The sequence below is a fragment of the Chiloscyllium punctatum genome, chromosome 6 (genome assembly GCF_047496795.1).
Source record: "Chiloscyllium punctatum isolate Juve2018m chromosome 6, sChiPun1.3, whole genome shotgun sequence".
Taxonomy (NCBI): Eukaryota; Metazoa; Chordata; class Chondrichthyes; order Orectolobiformes; family Hemiscylliidae; genus Chiloscyllium; species Chiloscyllium punctatum.
This window is the reverse complement of record NC_092744.1, coordinates 68,407,030-68,420,689: the sequence shown is the minus strand read 5'-3', so window position 1 is coordinate 68,420,689 and position 13,660 is coordinate 68,407,030. Positions and strand designations below refer to the sequence as shown.

At 40.1% G+C, this 13,660-nt stretch overlaps 1 protein-coding gene across 2 annotated transcripts in view; it reads left to right on the top strand.

Moving 5' to 3' along the window:
- The window catches only part of LOC140479059 (SH2/SH3 adapter protein NCK1-like), a 200,842-nt gene that overhangs the window by 124,495 nt on the left and 62,687 nt on the right, over positions 1–13,660 (top strand). For both annotated transcript variants that reach the window (XM_072572874.1, XM_072572873.1), the window contains one exon: positions 8,127–8,370. In XM_072572874.1, coding sequence (XP_072428975.1) covers positions 8,145–8,370 — 226 coding nt within the window. In that variant the 5' untranslated portion in view covers positions 8,127–8,144. The remainder of the gene's footprint in view (positions 1–8,126; positions 8,371–13,660) is intronic.

Genomic DNA, 13,660 nt, shown 5'->3' with positions numbered 1-13,660 from the left:
TTATCAGCAGGGTTTGAGGGAAACAAAAATCAGTTTACAGAGCCTATTTATGCAGCAGGTAGAATTTGAGCATGATAAACTGTAGCATCGTCTCCCAGTTGAAGCATGTTGATTTCTTTAGCAAACTGTAGTGAATAGAGGATTGTTATGTTCCAATTTTTTGTGTTAATTCAATTCCAGTCACTTACAGCGTGTTGCTCTCTAGGCATGATTGTTAATGGTATCATTCATTCTGGCAAGGGTCATACTGCTATCAACATACTGCTCCGGCCCTCCTTCGAAATAGTATAATGGGCTCTTTCATTTCCACTTGAGAGAAAAGATCAGACCTTGGTTTAACATCTCCTGTGAAAGCCCTGCCATCGGTGCGGTACTCATTCAGTATCACGCTAGCGACATCAGCTTTGCATCTGTCCACATTTCTGGACTACTATGCGTTCACATCTCTAGAATGGGATATGAACCCATAACTTTCTAACACCGTGCTTTGCACTGAGCAGTGGCTAACATGTCGGAGCTTGTTACAAATAACTTGACATACTGGTAAGGTGACATCATGGTATATGGACACATTTCAAATGAATATGTATTACGCAGCTATGCCAAAAGTGCTAACTGGTTACTCTGCACTCTCTGTAGTGATGTGTAATTTGATCATTTAAAATGGGAATGTTTAGTGAAAAGAAAATCTTTTTGCTCTCAATTCAACTGTAAAATGAAATAATTTGAAATGAGACAAATTTGAAGCAATACGGAATAAAAATACTGTGAATTTGAGTATTTTGAGAATGTCTCACTGCAATTTTACAGAGCATTGGTGAGGACTCACCTGGAATATTGTATGCAGTTTTGGTTTCCTTATCTGTGGAAGGACGTTCTTGCTATTGAGGGAGTGCAGTGCAGGTTTACCAAATTGATTCTTGGATTGGCAGCACTGATGTGTATGAAAAGAGGTTTGTCTGTGAATGGTAATTGAATGACATCTGATCTACTGAATGTAGAAAAGAGAATCTTTTCGCTAAGTAGTTGGTAGTGTATGAAATAGTAATTAGTCATAGAGATATACAGCATGGAAACAGACCCTTCGGTCCAACCCGTCCATGCCGACCAGATACCCAAGCCAATCTAGTCCCACCTGCCAGCACCCGCCCCATATCCCTCCAAACCCTTCCTATTCATATACCCATCCAAATGCCTCTTAAATGTTGCAATTGTACCAGCCTCCACCACATCCTCTGGCAGCTCATTCCATACAGGTACCACCCTCTTGTGGGAAAAAGTTGTCCCTTAGGTCTCTTTTATATCTTTTCCCTCTCACCCTAAACCGATGCCCTCTAGTTCTGGACTCCCCGACCCAGGGAAAAGACTTTGCCTATTTATCCTATCCATGCCCCTCATAATTTTGTAAACCTCTATAAGTTCACCCCTCAGCCTCCGTGCTCCAGGGAAAACAGCCCCAGCCTGTTCAGCCTTTCCCTATAGCTCAAATCCTCCAACCCTGGCAACACCTTCATAAATCTTTTCTGGACCCTTTCAAGTTTCACAGCATCTTTTCTGATAGGGAGGAGACCAGAATTGCATGCAATATTCCAACAGTGGCCTAACCAATGTCCTGTACAGTCGCAACATGACCTCCCAACTTCTGATGAAGGGCTTTTGCCAGAAATGTCAATTCTACTGCTCCTCGGATGCTGCCTGAACTGCTGTGCTTTTCCAGCACCATTCTAATCTAGACTCCTGTACTCAGTACTCTGACGAATAAAGGAAAGCATACAAAACACCTTCTTCACTATCCTATCTACCTGCGACTCCACTTTCAAGGAGCTATGAACCTGCACTTCAAGGTCTCTTTGTTCAGCAAAACTCCTGAGGACCTTACCATTAAGTGTGTAAGTCCTGTTAAGATTTGCTTTCCCAAAAGGCAGCACCTCGCATTTATCTGAATTAAACTCCATCTGCCACTTCTCAGCCCATTGGCCCATCTGGTCTAGATCCTGTTGAAATCTGAGGTAACCCTCTTCGCTGTCCACTACACCTCCAATTTTGGTGTCATCTGCAAACTTACTAACTGTACCTCTTCTGCTTGCATCAAAATCATTTATATAAATGACAAAAGTAGAGGATCCAAGTGCCACTCCACTGGTCAGAGGCCTCCAGTTTGAAAAACAACCCTCCACCACCACCCTCTGTCTTCTACCTTTGAGCCAGTTCTGTATCCAAATGGCTAGTTCTCCCTTTATTCCATGAGATCTAACCTTGCTAATCAGTCTCCCATGGGGAACCTTGTTGAACGCCTTACAGAAGTCCAAATAGATCACATCTACCACTCTGCCCTCATCAATCTTCTTTGTTACTTCCTCAAAAAACTCAATCAAGTTTGTGTGACATGATTTCCCTTGCACAAAGCCATGTTGACTATCCCAAATCAGTCCTTGCCTTTCCAAATATGTGGAAATCCTGTCCCTCAGGATTCCCTCCAACAGCGTGCCCACCACCGAGGTCAGGCTCACCGGTCTATAGTTCCCTGGCTTATCTTGACCACCCTTCTTCAACAGTAGCACCATGTTAGCTAACCTCCAATCTTTTGACACCTCACCTGTGACTATCAATGATACAAGTATCTCAGCAAAAAGCCCAGCAATCACTTCTCTAGCTTCCCACTGAGTTCTCGGGTACACTTGATCAGGTCCTGGAGATTTATCCACTTTTATGCATTTCAAGACATCCAACACTTCCTCCTCTGTAATATGGACGTTTTGCAAGATGTCACCATCTATTTCCCTACAGTCTATATCTTCCATATCCTTTTCCACAGTAAATACTGATTAGATTACTTATTTAGTAATGAGTGCAAAGTACTCATTTAGTATCTCCCCCATTTTCTGCGGCTCTACACAAAAGCCGCCTTGCTGATCTTTGAGGGGCCCTATTCTCTCCCTAATTACCCTTTTGTCTTTAATGTATTTGTAAAGCTCTTTGGATTTTCCTTAATTCTATTTGCCAAAGCTATCTCATGTCCCCTTTTTGCCGTCCTGATTTCCTTCTTAAGTATATTCCTACTTCCTTTATACTCTTCTAATGATTTATCCGATCTATCCTGTCTGTACCTTACATATGCTTCCTTCTTTTTCTTAACCAAACCCTCAATTTCTTTAGTCATCCATCATTCCCTATACCTACCAGCCTTTCCTTTCACCCTGACAGGAATATACTTTCTCTGGATTCTTGTTATCTCATTTCTGAAGGCTTCCCATTTTCCAGCCGTCCCTTTACCTGCAAACATCTGCCTCCAATCAGGTTTTGAAATTTCTTGCCTAATACCATCAAAGTTGGCCTTTCTCCAATTTAGAACTTCAAATTTTAGATCTGGTCTATCCTTTTCCATCATTATTTTAAATCTAATAGAATTATGGTCGCCAGCCCCAAAGTGCTCTCCCACTGACACCTCACGCACCTGCCCTGCCTTATTTCCCAAGAGTAAGTCAGGTTTTGCACCTTCTCTAGTCACTACATCCACATACTGAATCTGAAAATTGTCTTGTACACACTTTACAAATTCCTCTCCATCTAAACCCTTAACACTATGGCAGTCCCAGTCTATGTTTGGACATTTTAAAATCCCTGACCATGACCACCCTATTATTCTTACAGATAGCTGAGATCGCCTTACAAGTTTGTTTCTCCAATTTCCCTCTGACTGTTTGGGGGGTGGGGGGTGGTGGGGGGTGGGGGGTGTGGGGTGGGGGGGGGGGCCCTATAATACAATCCCAATAAGGTTATCATCCCTTTTTTCTCAGTCACACCCAAATAACTTCCCTGGATGTATTTCTGGGAATATCCTCCCTCAGCACAGCTGTAATGCTAACCCTTACCAAAAATGCCATCCCCCTCCTCTCTTGCCTCCCTTTCTATCCTTCCTGTAGCATTTGTCTCCTGGACAATTGTCATTCTGTTTTTAGCTATTAAAGTGAGTTTTGATATTTTTCTGTATTCAGAAATGAATTGACAGCGTGCAGAACTCATAACGTGAACTACTGTAATCTGTTTCTAAAGTGTCTGACCAGAGTACCAACTTGAATTATGTTGATTCCTGAGCCACCTAGTTTCAACATTAGTTGTCACTCAAAATCAACTTAAATCGAGTATCAGTTTTGAACATGTTTCTTTGACTTCCAGATCTTGATGTAACTCAAACATTCAGCTAAACATTAGTGTTTGCTTTAGTATCAAGCATCAGTAAAAATGTATTAGGCGTGGATCTAAATTAATTTGATTTGAGGCATTAAATTGATTTTAAATACAGCAATTTTGTTTATCCTGTGAAGCATGGAGGTCATTGGGTAGAAAAATGCAAGGATAATCTTGTTTTGTTTCTTGTAGACTGTGTTAGATTCAGTTTGAGAGTTATAGGGTAACATTTAATGATGTTCTTGTGAACTGAATAGTGCCTCGTGTTGTTGGAGACCAGAGTGACCATTTAACTCAGCATTAACCATTAAATTTGGGGCACATTTAATGGAATAAAAAACACTTTCATTGCTTTGGAAGGTCATATGGTAATTTACTTATAAGTTTTATAAGGTTTTCTATCCAGATCTATTTAGTTGTAACAACCCTAAACAAGTGAAAAGGACATTAAATAGAGCTCTTTAACGTAGCTCTTTCTTAAGACTTCCACCTGAACCAATGATGGTCTGTAAATACAGATCTGAACAAAATCTTAATAACAATTTCTGCCTCTCTTGAATGGCATCCAGGTAATCTATTTTCAACAGTCTCCTCTGTAAAATCTGCTTATATTTAGGCAAATGTAACAGTTGCAGCATGGGTGTTGAGGCAATCCATAATATTCTAAAACAATAACATTCCCAATCAAACAACCCACAACATTGTAAGAGAGAAAGTTTAAATTTCCCACTCTCCTGATGTTAATAGATGGATCCCTGCTTTTAAAAAAAAAAGACCTAATCTGCATCTTTACCAAAAGAAAAATGGTTCTTCTTTCTCCATTTCCTGTGTACCAAGTTTTGCTGAAACCCGTCCACCAGTTTTGGAGGTAGATGATTTGACTGTAAGCTGTAGAATGGGGGAAGGGTGGAAGTAATTAGAATTTACAATTTTAACTCCACTCCATGCGTATACTTGTTCTTTGCAGATAGAAAACCTTTGAAATTTAATGTCCATAAATCTGATATTAATATTAATTTAATATTTAATCTTGTAAATATGCCAGGAGTTGGACTGGTCACCATTTCGCCTTTGGATAGAAGCAGTGTTAAAATAGACCTTCAGTTTGTAAGTGAAACTGGAACAGTTTGAAAGAATAAAGGCTGTTTTTAGGCTGTTTCATCATTATTTTGCAACATTGTGTAATTCTGAACCAGAATTCCCCATACTTAACGCAGTGACTTCAACTTTTTTCTCAAATTTCCCTTTCTTCTGCTGCCCTTGAAAGAGAGGAAGAACTGGCTTTTAAATAGTCCCTTAGGAGTCAATATGGCAGAATCTTAAGTGGTCTGAAAAGCATCGGTTAGGGAGTAGGTATGGCAGCATCACATTGGAATTTCAGTGAGGCCAATCTCAATATTGGGAAAAAGAACTTGCTTCATTTTCATAAGTTTCTGATGTCAAGGTGGGGAATGGCGACTTGCCTATTAAAGGGGATTATTGCTTATTAATAATCTTTGTTGATTGCATGTCCTGATTCATTAATTTATAGCTCCTCACCTCCCACCTGCCATTAGCAAACATCATGCCATTCTTAATGTGGAAATCAGCGTGGCAACATGGTGACTTCAGCTCATTGCTTGTTCCAAATGATCTCTGTGTTTGACACTGGGAGCCAACATCAGTGGGCACATCCAATGTGTACTGGCTATTGTGATGATGCTGCTCCTTTAACAAGGTTATGCTGTCCTTGGCTTTTTTTTCCAGGCAGGTTGTAAAAGCAGCGATTCCGAAAGGTCTGGCTTTCAATGGGTTTTAGGGCCGATATGATTGTAGCTAACAGATACTGCCTCGGGAAAAAGGCTTTTCGGTTTTAAACAAAACACTGGTACAATGAAAGGGGAGTGGCCGATTCTTCCAGCTCAGCCTGTCTCTGTTTGATTTGGTTTTTCGCAGTCTGACTACTCGGTGAAAACAGTCAGGCAGTTTGAGGCTGCTGATCCAAGAAACAGCTGCATGGAAGAGGATGTTCCATGCTGCCATCTGACTCTCTGACTTCTCTCCTGTAAAACCCGGTGTTTGATTTTTACCTTTTGTGCCTAGGGGTGTTTATGGGGCTTGTTGCAAGTATTTGGAACAGCATCATTAGGTTGGGATAATCTGTTGGGTTTTTGGATAGGTTGTTGTTTGGTATTTAGTTCTCTTTTGTGTTTCATTCGGTAATCTTGTAAATAAATTATGTTTTGTTTAAAACTAAGTGGTTTGACCAGCTGCATCCCTCCTTGAATATCCATGTTACACCTGCTTGAAACAACTCGCAAAGTTAGGGTGTAGGCCACTTTCTTCAAATGTTTTGAGTGGTCTGGCCTGGCCCACAACACTGTATACACTCTACGTCCACAGACATTGGCATCCCACATGTCCAGCCTCGAAGAATTCTCCAGGTCCATCTCCGATCCACCTACAGTATGTTTAAGCACTCAATGCTGCAGCAAGGCCACATTTTGATTGGGCATGTCCCGAGATCATGGAATGACTCAGGCTGCATCTCTGAGCTGTTTGTTTGCTCTAATAGTGCTCACTCTCTGAGCCTGCCTGGATCCTCACAGCAGCCTTAACTTCACTTGCCTTTCTCAGCCTTTTTGCATTTAACCACTCCCCCGTCCCCCCACACCACCAAGCCAGAGATACCAGGCTCTCAGTACTGCTGTATGGCCATGCCATTTAGCACAGACATAAAGCCAAGAAACTTGTCATGGTTCTTTGTGGTTATCATGGGCCTTGGTGGGAAATTAGTGCAGTCGCAGAAATCAAACGAGTATAAGCTATCAGAGAGAAGATAGTGGCACACGTTCTGGCAGAGTGAAGAATATAATTCCTACACTGCTGTGCATTTCTCCAAGTGGCTGAGACTCTATTGACTGTGGGTAGCACAGTAGCTTAGTGGTTAGCACTGCTGCCTCGCAGTACCAGGGACCTGGGTTCGATTCCAGCCTCGGGCAACTGTCTGGAGTTTGCACATTTTCCCTGTGATTGCGTGGGTTTGCTCCGTTTCCTCCCCCAGGCTAAAGACGTGCAGGTAGGGTGGATTGGCTATGCTATATTGCCCATAGTGTCCAGGTTATGTGCAGGCTAGGTGGATTAGCCATGGGAAATGCAGGGTTTCAGGGATAGGGTAGGGCCATGGGACTGGGTGGCATGGTCTTCAGAGGGTCAGTGTGGACTTGATTGGCTGAATAGACTGCTTCCATGCTGTAGAGATTCAATTACTCTTAAGTGTTCTTGGAATGTGGAGTGATAATACCAGTTTGTACTCTATAGTTTAGTGATCAAAGAATATTTTTTGCTGTTGGTTCAGTCCCTCATATAACTTGCTTGCTTTTCTACAGATGGTGTTGTGAAATCTTTCACATCTGCCTGAAATAGCAGCCAGGGCCTATGTTTAACGCCTTGGTGGCTCCAACAGTGCAGAACATTCTTGATACTTTATGAAGTGTTCTTCTTGATTCTGTGCTCAAGTTTCAAAAGTGGGAATTGAACTCTCAACCCACTGGTTCAGTGAGGCTGATGAGATTCGAAACTTTCACTGGTCAAAGAAATGCTGTCGCAATATTGGATTAACTACATAGCTAAATGGAAAATACTATTTGAATTATTATCTGTTAGACTTTTTTTCAAACATTTTTAACGTTTGAAATAAATTTTCCTCTTAAAAGTCATAAAGTTTTGTTTCGGTGAGATGAGGATCTCCGTTCGTAAACTGCCTTCATAAACCTGCTTTCCTTAAAGCAGCCCGAATGAAGCACATTCACAATTCAAATCTTGCTCCTCTTTTCAGCTTTTAAAGTGTTTGTATAAGTTAACCTTTTCCCTTTCTGAACTGTGTTAAGCGTGGTATTCTGCAGTCTATTTATCTGCATTATGTTACAATACCAATCCCTTTCTCTTTGAACATGCAGTGCGGAACCCACGGGAAGATGACGGAAGAGGTGATAGTGATCGCCAAGTTTGACTATGTGGCCCAGCAGGAGCAGGAGCTTGACATAAAGAAGAATGAGCGACTGTGGCTGCTTGATGATTCGAAGTCATGGTGGCGGGTTCGAAACTCAACCAACAAAACTGGCTTTGTACCATCAAATTACGTGGAGAGAAAGAACAGTGCTAGGAAAGCTTCTATTGTGAAAAACCTAAAGGATACCTTAGGTAAGTTTGTCATTAATAATACATAATAGATTATTGTCGCAGTCAATTAATTTTAGTTTATCTTTTGAGAAAATGTTTCCGGAAAAGATTCAAAATACAGCATATGTATTTATTGAAAACACTCATTGTCATAAAGTCTGCCACCAAATTATGAATGTCAGCAACAGTAATCATGAGAGAATAATTGCAGTACTGAACTCTGGAAACACTAGTGGGTATTTAAGTGAATGAAATTGAGGCAGATGGGTAGGCAGTAATAGAGGAAATATATACAGTACAAATGTTATGCTGCTTAAGTGATGCTTTTGCAACCATCTGTTTCTTCTTTTTTTGGTGTTCTCATAAACAAACGTGTAAAACTAAGCAGACCAGAGTGGAGATGAGCTTCAAATCCAAACTTGCATTCAGAAGCATAATCTCCTATGAGTATTTTTTTTTCAAGGAAGATTTATGGAGACCTGTCATTGCTGTCTTAATTATGTGTGTTATTTAAAAAGGAGATTTAATATAAGCATTTATTAACTACGTGCCCAACGGCTGCAAAATGACTTTTACTTCGGCGGCTACTTTTCATAATGAGGAGATTGGACTTTGCATGTGCTTTTGGCAATTCGTAATCTAATTTGCTCAAATACACACAAGACAAATAATCTCAGTTTCTCCATTATCCCCGTGGTAGAGAGAGTTTGGGAAACTTTGTCAGCCTGGATGAGTTGGACTGAAGGTCTGTTTCCGTGCTGTATGATTCTAAGACTCTATGTACTGAATCAGTGATTTTTTTAAACAATTTTAAAAACATTAATTTATGCCACTTATAATAATGATTGTTGGAAAAGTGATAATATAATTTCAATGCTGTATTACTAGCTATTGCATTCCTCAAACATTTTTCTTTCAGGCTCATAGATTGTGAAAAACATGAACCATCTATAGTCCATGTGAAATTAATCCTTAAACTGTTGCTGTTCCTGTCTGTGTATGTTGCAAGTCCTTGTCAGTCTTTACTAGCAAACAGCATAGGAAAATGTAATGAATGTTATAAGAATCTATGGAGAAGTGTTTTAATAGGGGATATCCACACAGATTCAACTCTGCTGCTGTTCCATGCAAAGATGACTTAAGTATACTGGAAATAGATTGTCATGATCTTGCTGTAAATATTGGCAAAATAAAATAATGTAAATCAGAAATGACTCTTCAAATATGACCCTGCACCTCTTGAGAACACTGACTGCGGGTTGTATGCCTTTTAACTTCAGGCCCACAATCATTTGTGGAATTGATTCCAGATGTGTTCATAATCCATGCTTATTAAACCACAGTTTTCTCTCCACCACAGCATATAAAATCCTAAAATCTGATGCCAGGTTGTTTAGGACTTCAGCAGTTTAGGATTTTCAATCTTCTCAATGTTGTGACATGGACATCATGGCGAGACTGCAGTATATTGCATATGCTGGTTTGGGAAGCTGCTGGTGGGCCATCTTATTGAATTGCTCTCATCAGTCTTTTGAGCCTGTTACTAGACAGATCAAATAGTGGTGGCAGTATCTGTCACTAAACGGAAATCTGTTGGGTACGTAATAAGTCCAACTTGCTCCAGATGTGTGCTCCAACATCTCTGAACAAGTTGATTAGAAAATATCTGTACTAACAGCCCAGAACTTCATGGCAAGTTCTATTGCCAACTTTATAGTTTGATTTTCTAAAACCTAGGCTCAAATTCTTGAATTGTCGGAGTGAGATTTGTAATGCTTCTCTAAATTATTAGTTCAGGCCTGGGAAATATTAGTTCAGTAATAGTACCAATGCACTACCAAATCTTTGCTACTAACAGGAGAAAGTGGGGATTGCACATACTGGAGATCAGAGTCAAGAGTGCAGTGCTGGAAAAGCACAGCAAGTCAGGCAGCATCCGAGGAGCAGTAGAATCAATGTTTCAGGCATAAGCCTTTCATCAGGAATGAAGGGCTTATGCTCAGAACGTCAACTGTCCTGCTCCTTGGATACTGCCTGACTTGCTGTGCTTTTCCAGCACCACACTCTCGACTTTTGCTATACTATTAAAAGCCTGTGTGCTGGCCTGTACTATATGTTTATTTTGCTTTCCTTCTGGCAGTATTTAGTTTTGATTCAGTTTATGATTTCATATGCTATGGGATTTTCCCTTACTTTTATAAAAACTGCCGCATTCATTTTTCATTATGCCCATAGAAAATATCTATATATAGTATATACATAAACATCAATATAGAAAGTCTTTACAGAGGTATTGGGAAAGGTGATCATAACTTTGTTCAAAAGAAGTTTGCTTTTTTTTTTTGGAGGGTTCAGAAAGGAAATTTGTGAGTTGATGATGCACCCATGGAGTGAGTTGCCAAGTGTGAGACCTTGAAGACTGAAGAATATACTGTCAGTGTGGCAAGTGGAAGAGACAACGCAGGAGTGACCAATGTTAGAAAAATGGCAAATTTTTGCAAGAGCTGTTGGTTTGGGGAAGTAAGTGGAGACAATTTGGAGAAACCTTGAAAGTGTTTGGACATGACTATTTTCTTTTAACTTGGAAACTGTGTGTAGTTCCATAATGTTTGTGGCATAGGCAGCAGATGTTATTATAGGCTGAAGCACAGAGTGTGTGCAGAATGGTAAATAACTAGAAAAGTATGGAAATTGTTGAGTCAGCAGGTGACAGAGACAGAGATAGAGGCTGGGATAAAAGACTGCAACTTAATGGTGGGTATGGGTGGCTGTTGTGAAACAGAGTATCTCAAATCACACATAAGATGCAGAGATTGAGAACAGTCTCATTCAGCCCAAGATAGTGGCCAGTGAGGAATATAGAATTGGTGGCAACATGCAGTTTCAGGAAGGGATTAGAAATAATTGCTTCTGTTTCCCCATTGTATACCTGATGGAAGTAGTAGTACATTTAAGACTGGGTTGTAGAAAAAGACCTCAGTACTACAGAGACATCTGAGAATGAGGTCCTACTGTGTGCTTGGCATAATTTCAGGCAATGGATGACCAGTCTAGATCTGGTCATGGCATACTGAGATCAGCATCTCTTGGATTTAAATTGATTTCCAAATCCAAGATGAATAATTTGAGTTGGAAAAAAAGTTGTTGAACACTGAATCACAATAGTTGATATTAAGTTTTTGTCAACTTATTCTTATTGTGATTCCTCTCTGTCAGAGCGAATGAAAATGTCTTAAACAATTTTGAACATTTCAGGAAAAGTATATGGCTTCATAAAAATTACATTGCATTCTTATTACAAGTTTACGTCTGGATTTGATGACAGATGAAAGAAATGAATTTTGTACTACACAGAGATGATTGTTCTTCCTCCAACTCCTTCATCTTTGATATAGACATTAATTGCAGTGGAACAACAATCAGTGTGTTCCCCACTAATTATATAATTAAACAGAGAGAAATTTTCTGTCTTGATTGACTGAACCTTCAAAAAACAGAGTCAAATATTTTTGTTTAGACAATTAGAAACCTGACTCATTATAAGCAGAACCATTAATTGAACCAGTCTGATTATTGGGTACAAATTTTGAGACATTTAGCTTACTCCTAACCAGTGGCTCAGTGGTTAGCTCTGCTGCCTCACAACAGCAGGGACCCGGGTTCAATTCCAGCCTCAGACGACTGTCTATGTGGAGTTTCCACATTCTCCCCGTGTCTGTGTGGGTTTCCTCCGGGTGTTCCGGTTTCCTCCCACAATCGCAAAGATATGCAGGTTAGGTGAATTGGCCATGTCAAATTGCTAATCGTGTTAGGTGCATTAGTCAGAGGTAAATATAGGGGAGGGGAGTGGGCCTGGGTGGGTTACTGTTCGGAGGGTCGGTGTGGACTTGCTGGGCCAAAAGGCCTGTTTCCACTCTGTAGAGAATCTAATCTAACCCCTGAATTAAAATTTTGTGATCTTCCACATATACTGAGGTACGTAGCTGATTGGTAGATGGATTCTGAAGTCCCCTTTCATTTGGAGTATATCTCATTTATGCTTTTGTGAAGTGTAGCCTTATTGTGTTTTTTTAAACGAAGTTTAGTTTCATTTATTTAAACAGAGTTAGAATGAAATCTTGATAAACTACCAGCTGTTTTTAAGATTTGTAAGTATTGTGCATTATCACAGTTTTCCACATAATAATCTAATTACGCAGGTATTCTTCTGTCTAACTACAGCCAGTTGGACTGACACTCTAATCAATTCCAGTCTATATGCCTTCATCCATCCATCCCCTCCCCCCTCCATCCCCACGCGGGGCAATGGACCATTGTATTTTTAAATACTTTTCCTTTAGTCCTGCAGAGAGGGAACAGAGTTCCATTCATGTCAGTCTTCTGCACATAGATGGATTTAATTTGTGTTGACCAACTGAGTGGCAGATTCAGAATCACAGAATTCCTCATGATGTGAATCTGCATGATCAAACATATTAACCACCTTGTTCTTTGTGATGAATGTATACAGTGAATATCACTTCATTATACCAGTTCTCAGATTTTCAACATTAGGTTAGATGAAATATCCTAATGTTGCAGAAATTTTGACTGCATTTCAGTATACATGAGTTTCAGAGAGAGGGCTAAACTTAACATGACTGGAATTTTACCTTGCATTCTGAGTCAATTGGCTTTAATACATTTGAGTAAAGACGTTAAACAAGGTCGAAGTTAAGTAGGACTAACAGCAGTGTGGGTATACCAACTCTGTGGCAGCAATTCACAAGAATCCCTTGCCACCACCTTGAGGGCAATCAGGGATGGCTGATTAAATGTTGACCTTGCAGGCAATGTTTATGTCTCGCGAATGATTCAAAAGGAAACTTCCTTCACTAGTGGCATGTGGTAACTGCACTGAAATTGTTCTCCCCTTGTTGGAAAGCACTTCAGAGTGCCTTAAGCGATATTCTCAAATATTTTGCGTGCTAGCTATGATGTCAGATGCTTTCATATCAACAAAGGTTGGGGAGTGTATCAGAAAACTGTATGGCTGGGCTTTGATGAGTGAGACTTTAAATATTTTCCATGCTGATATAATCAAGGGACTCTTCCTGATGTAGAGAAGCCATATGAAAATAGTTTTTTAAAATTTCCTCCTGCCTTCTACTTGAACAAGGGGAGAGTTGACTATGGCATTGACAGTAACTATCTGGATGTTGATATTTTAGTCATAATTCTATAGAAGATCTGGTTGGAAAAAAGTTGATGCTTCCAAACTGTCTTTAACTCAAAATCTTAGATTTTTAAATGGCTGTGCAAAGCTTCAATT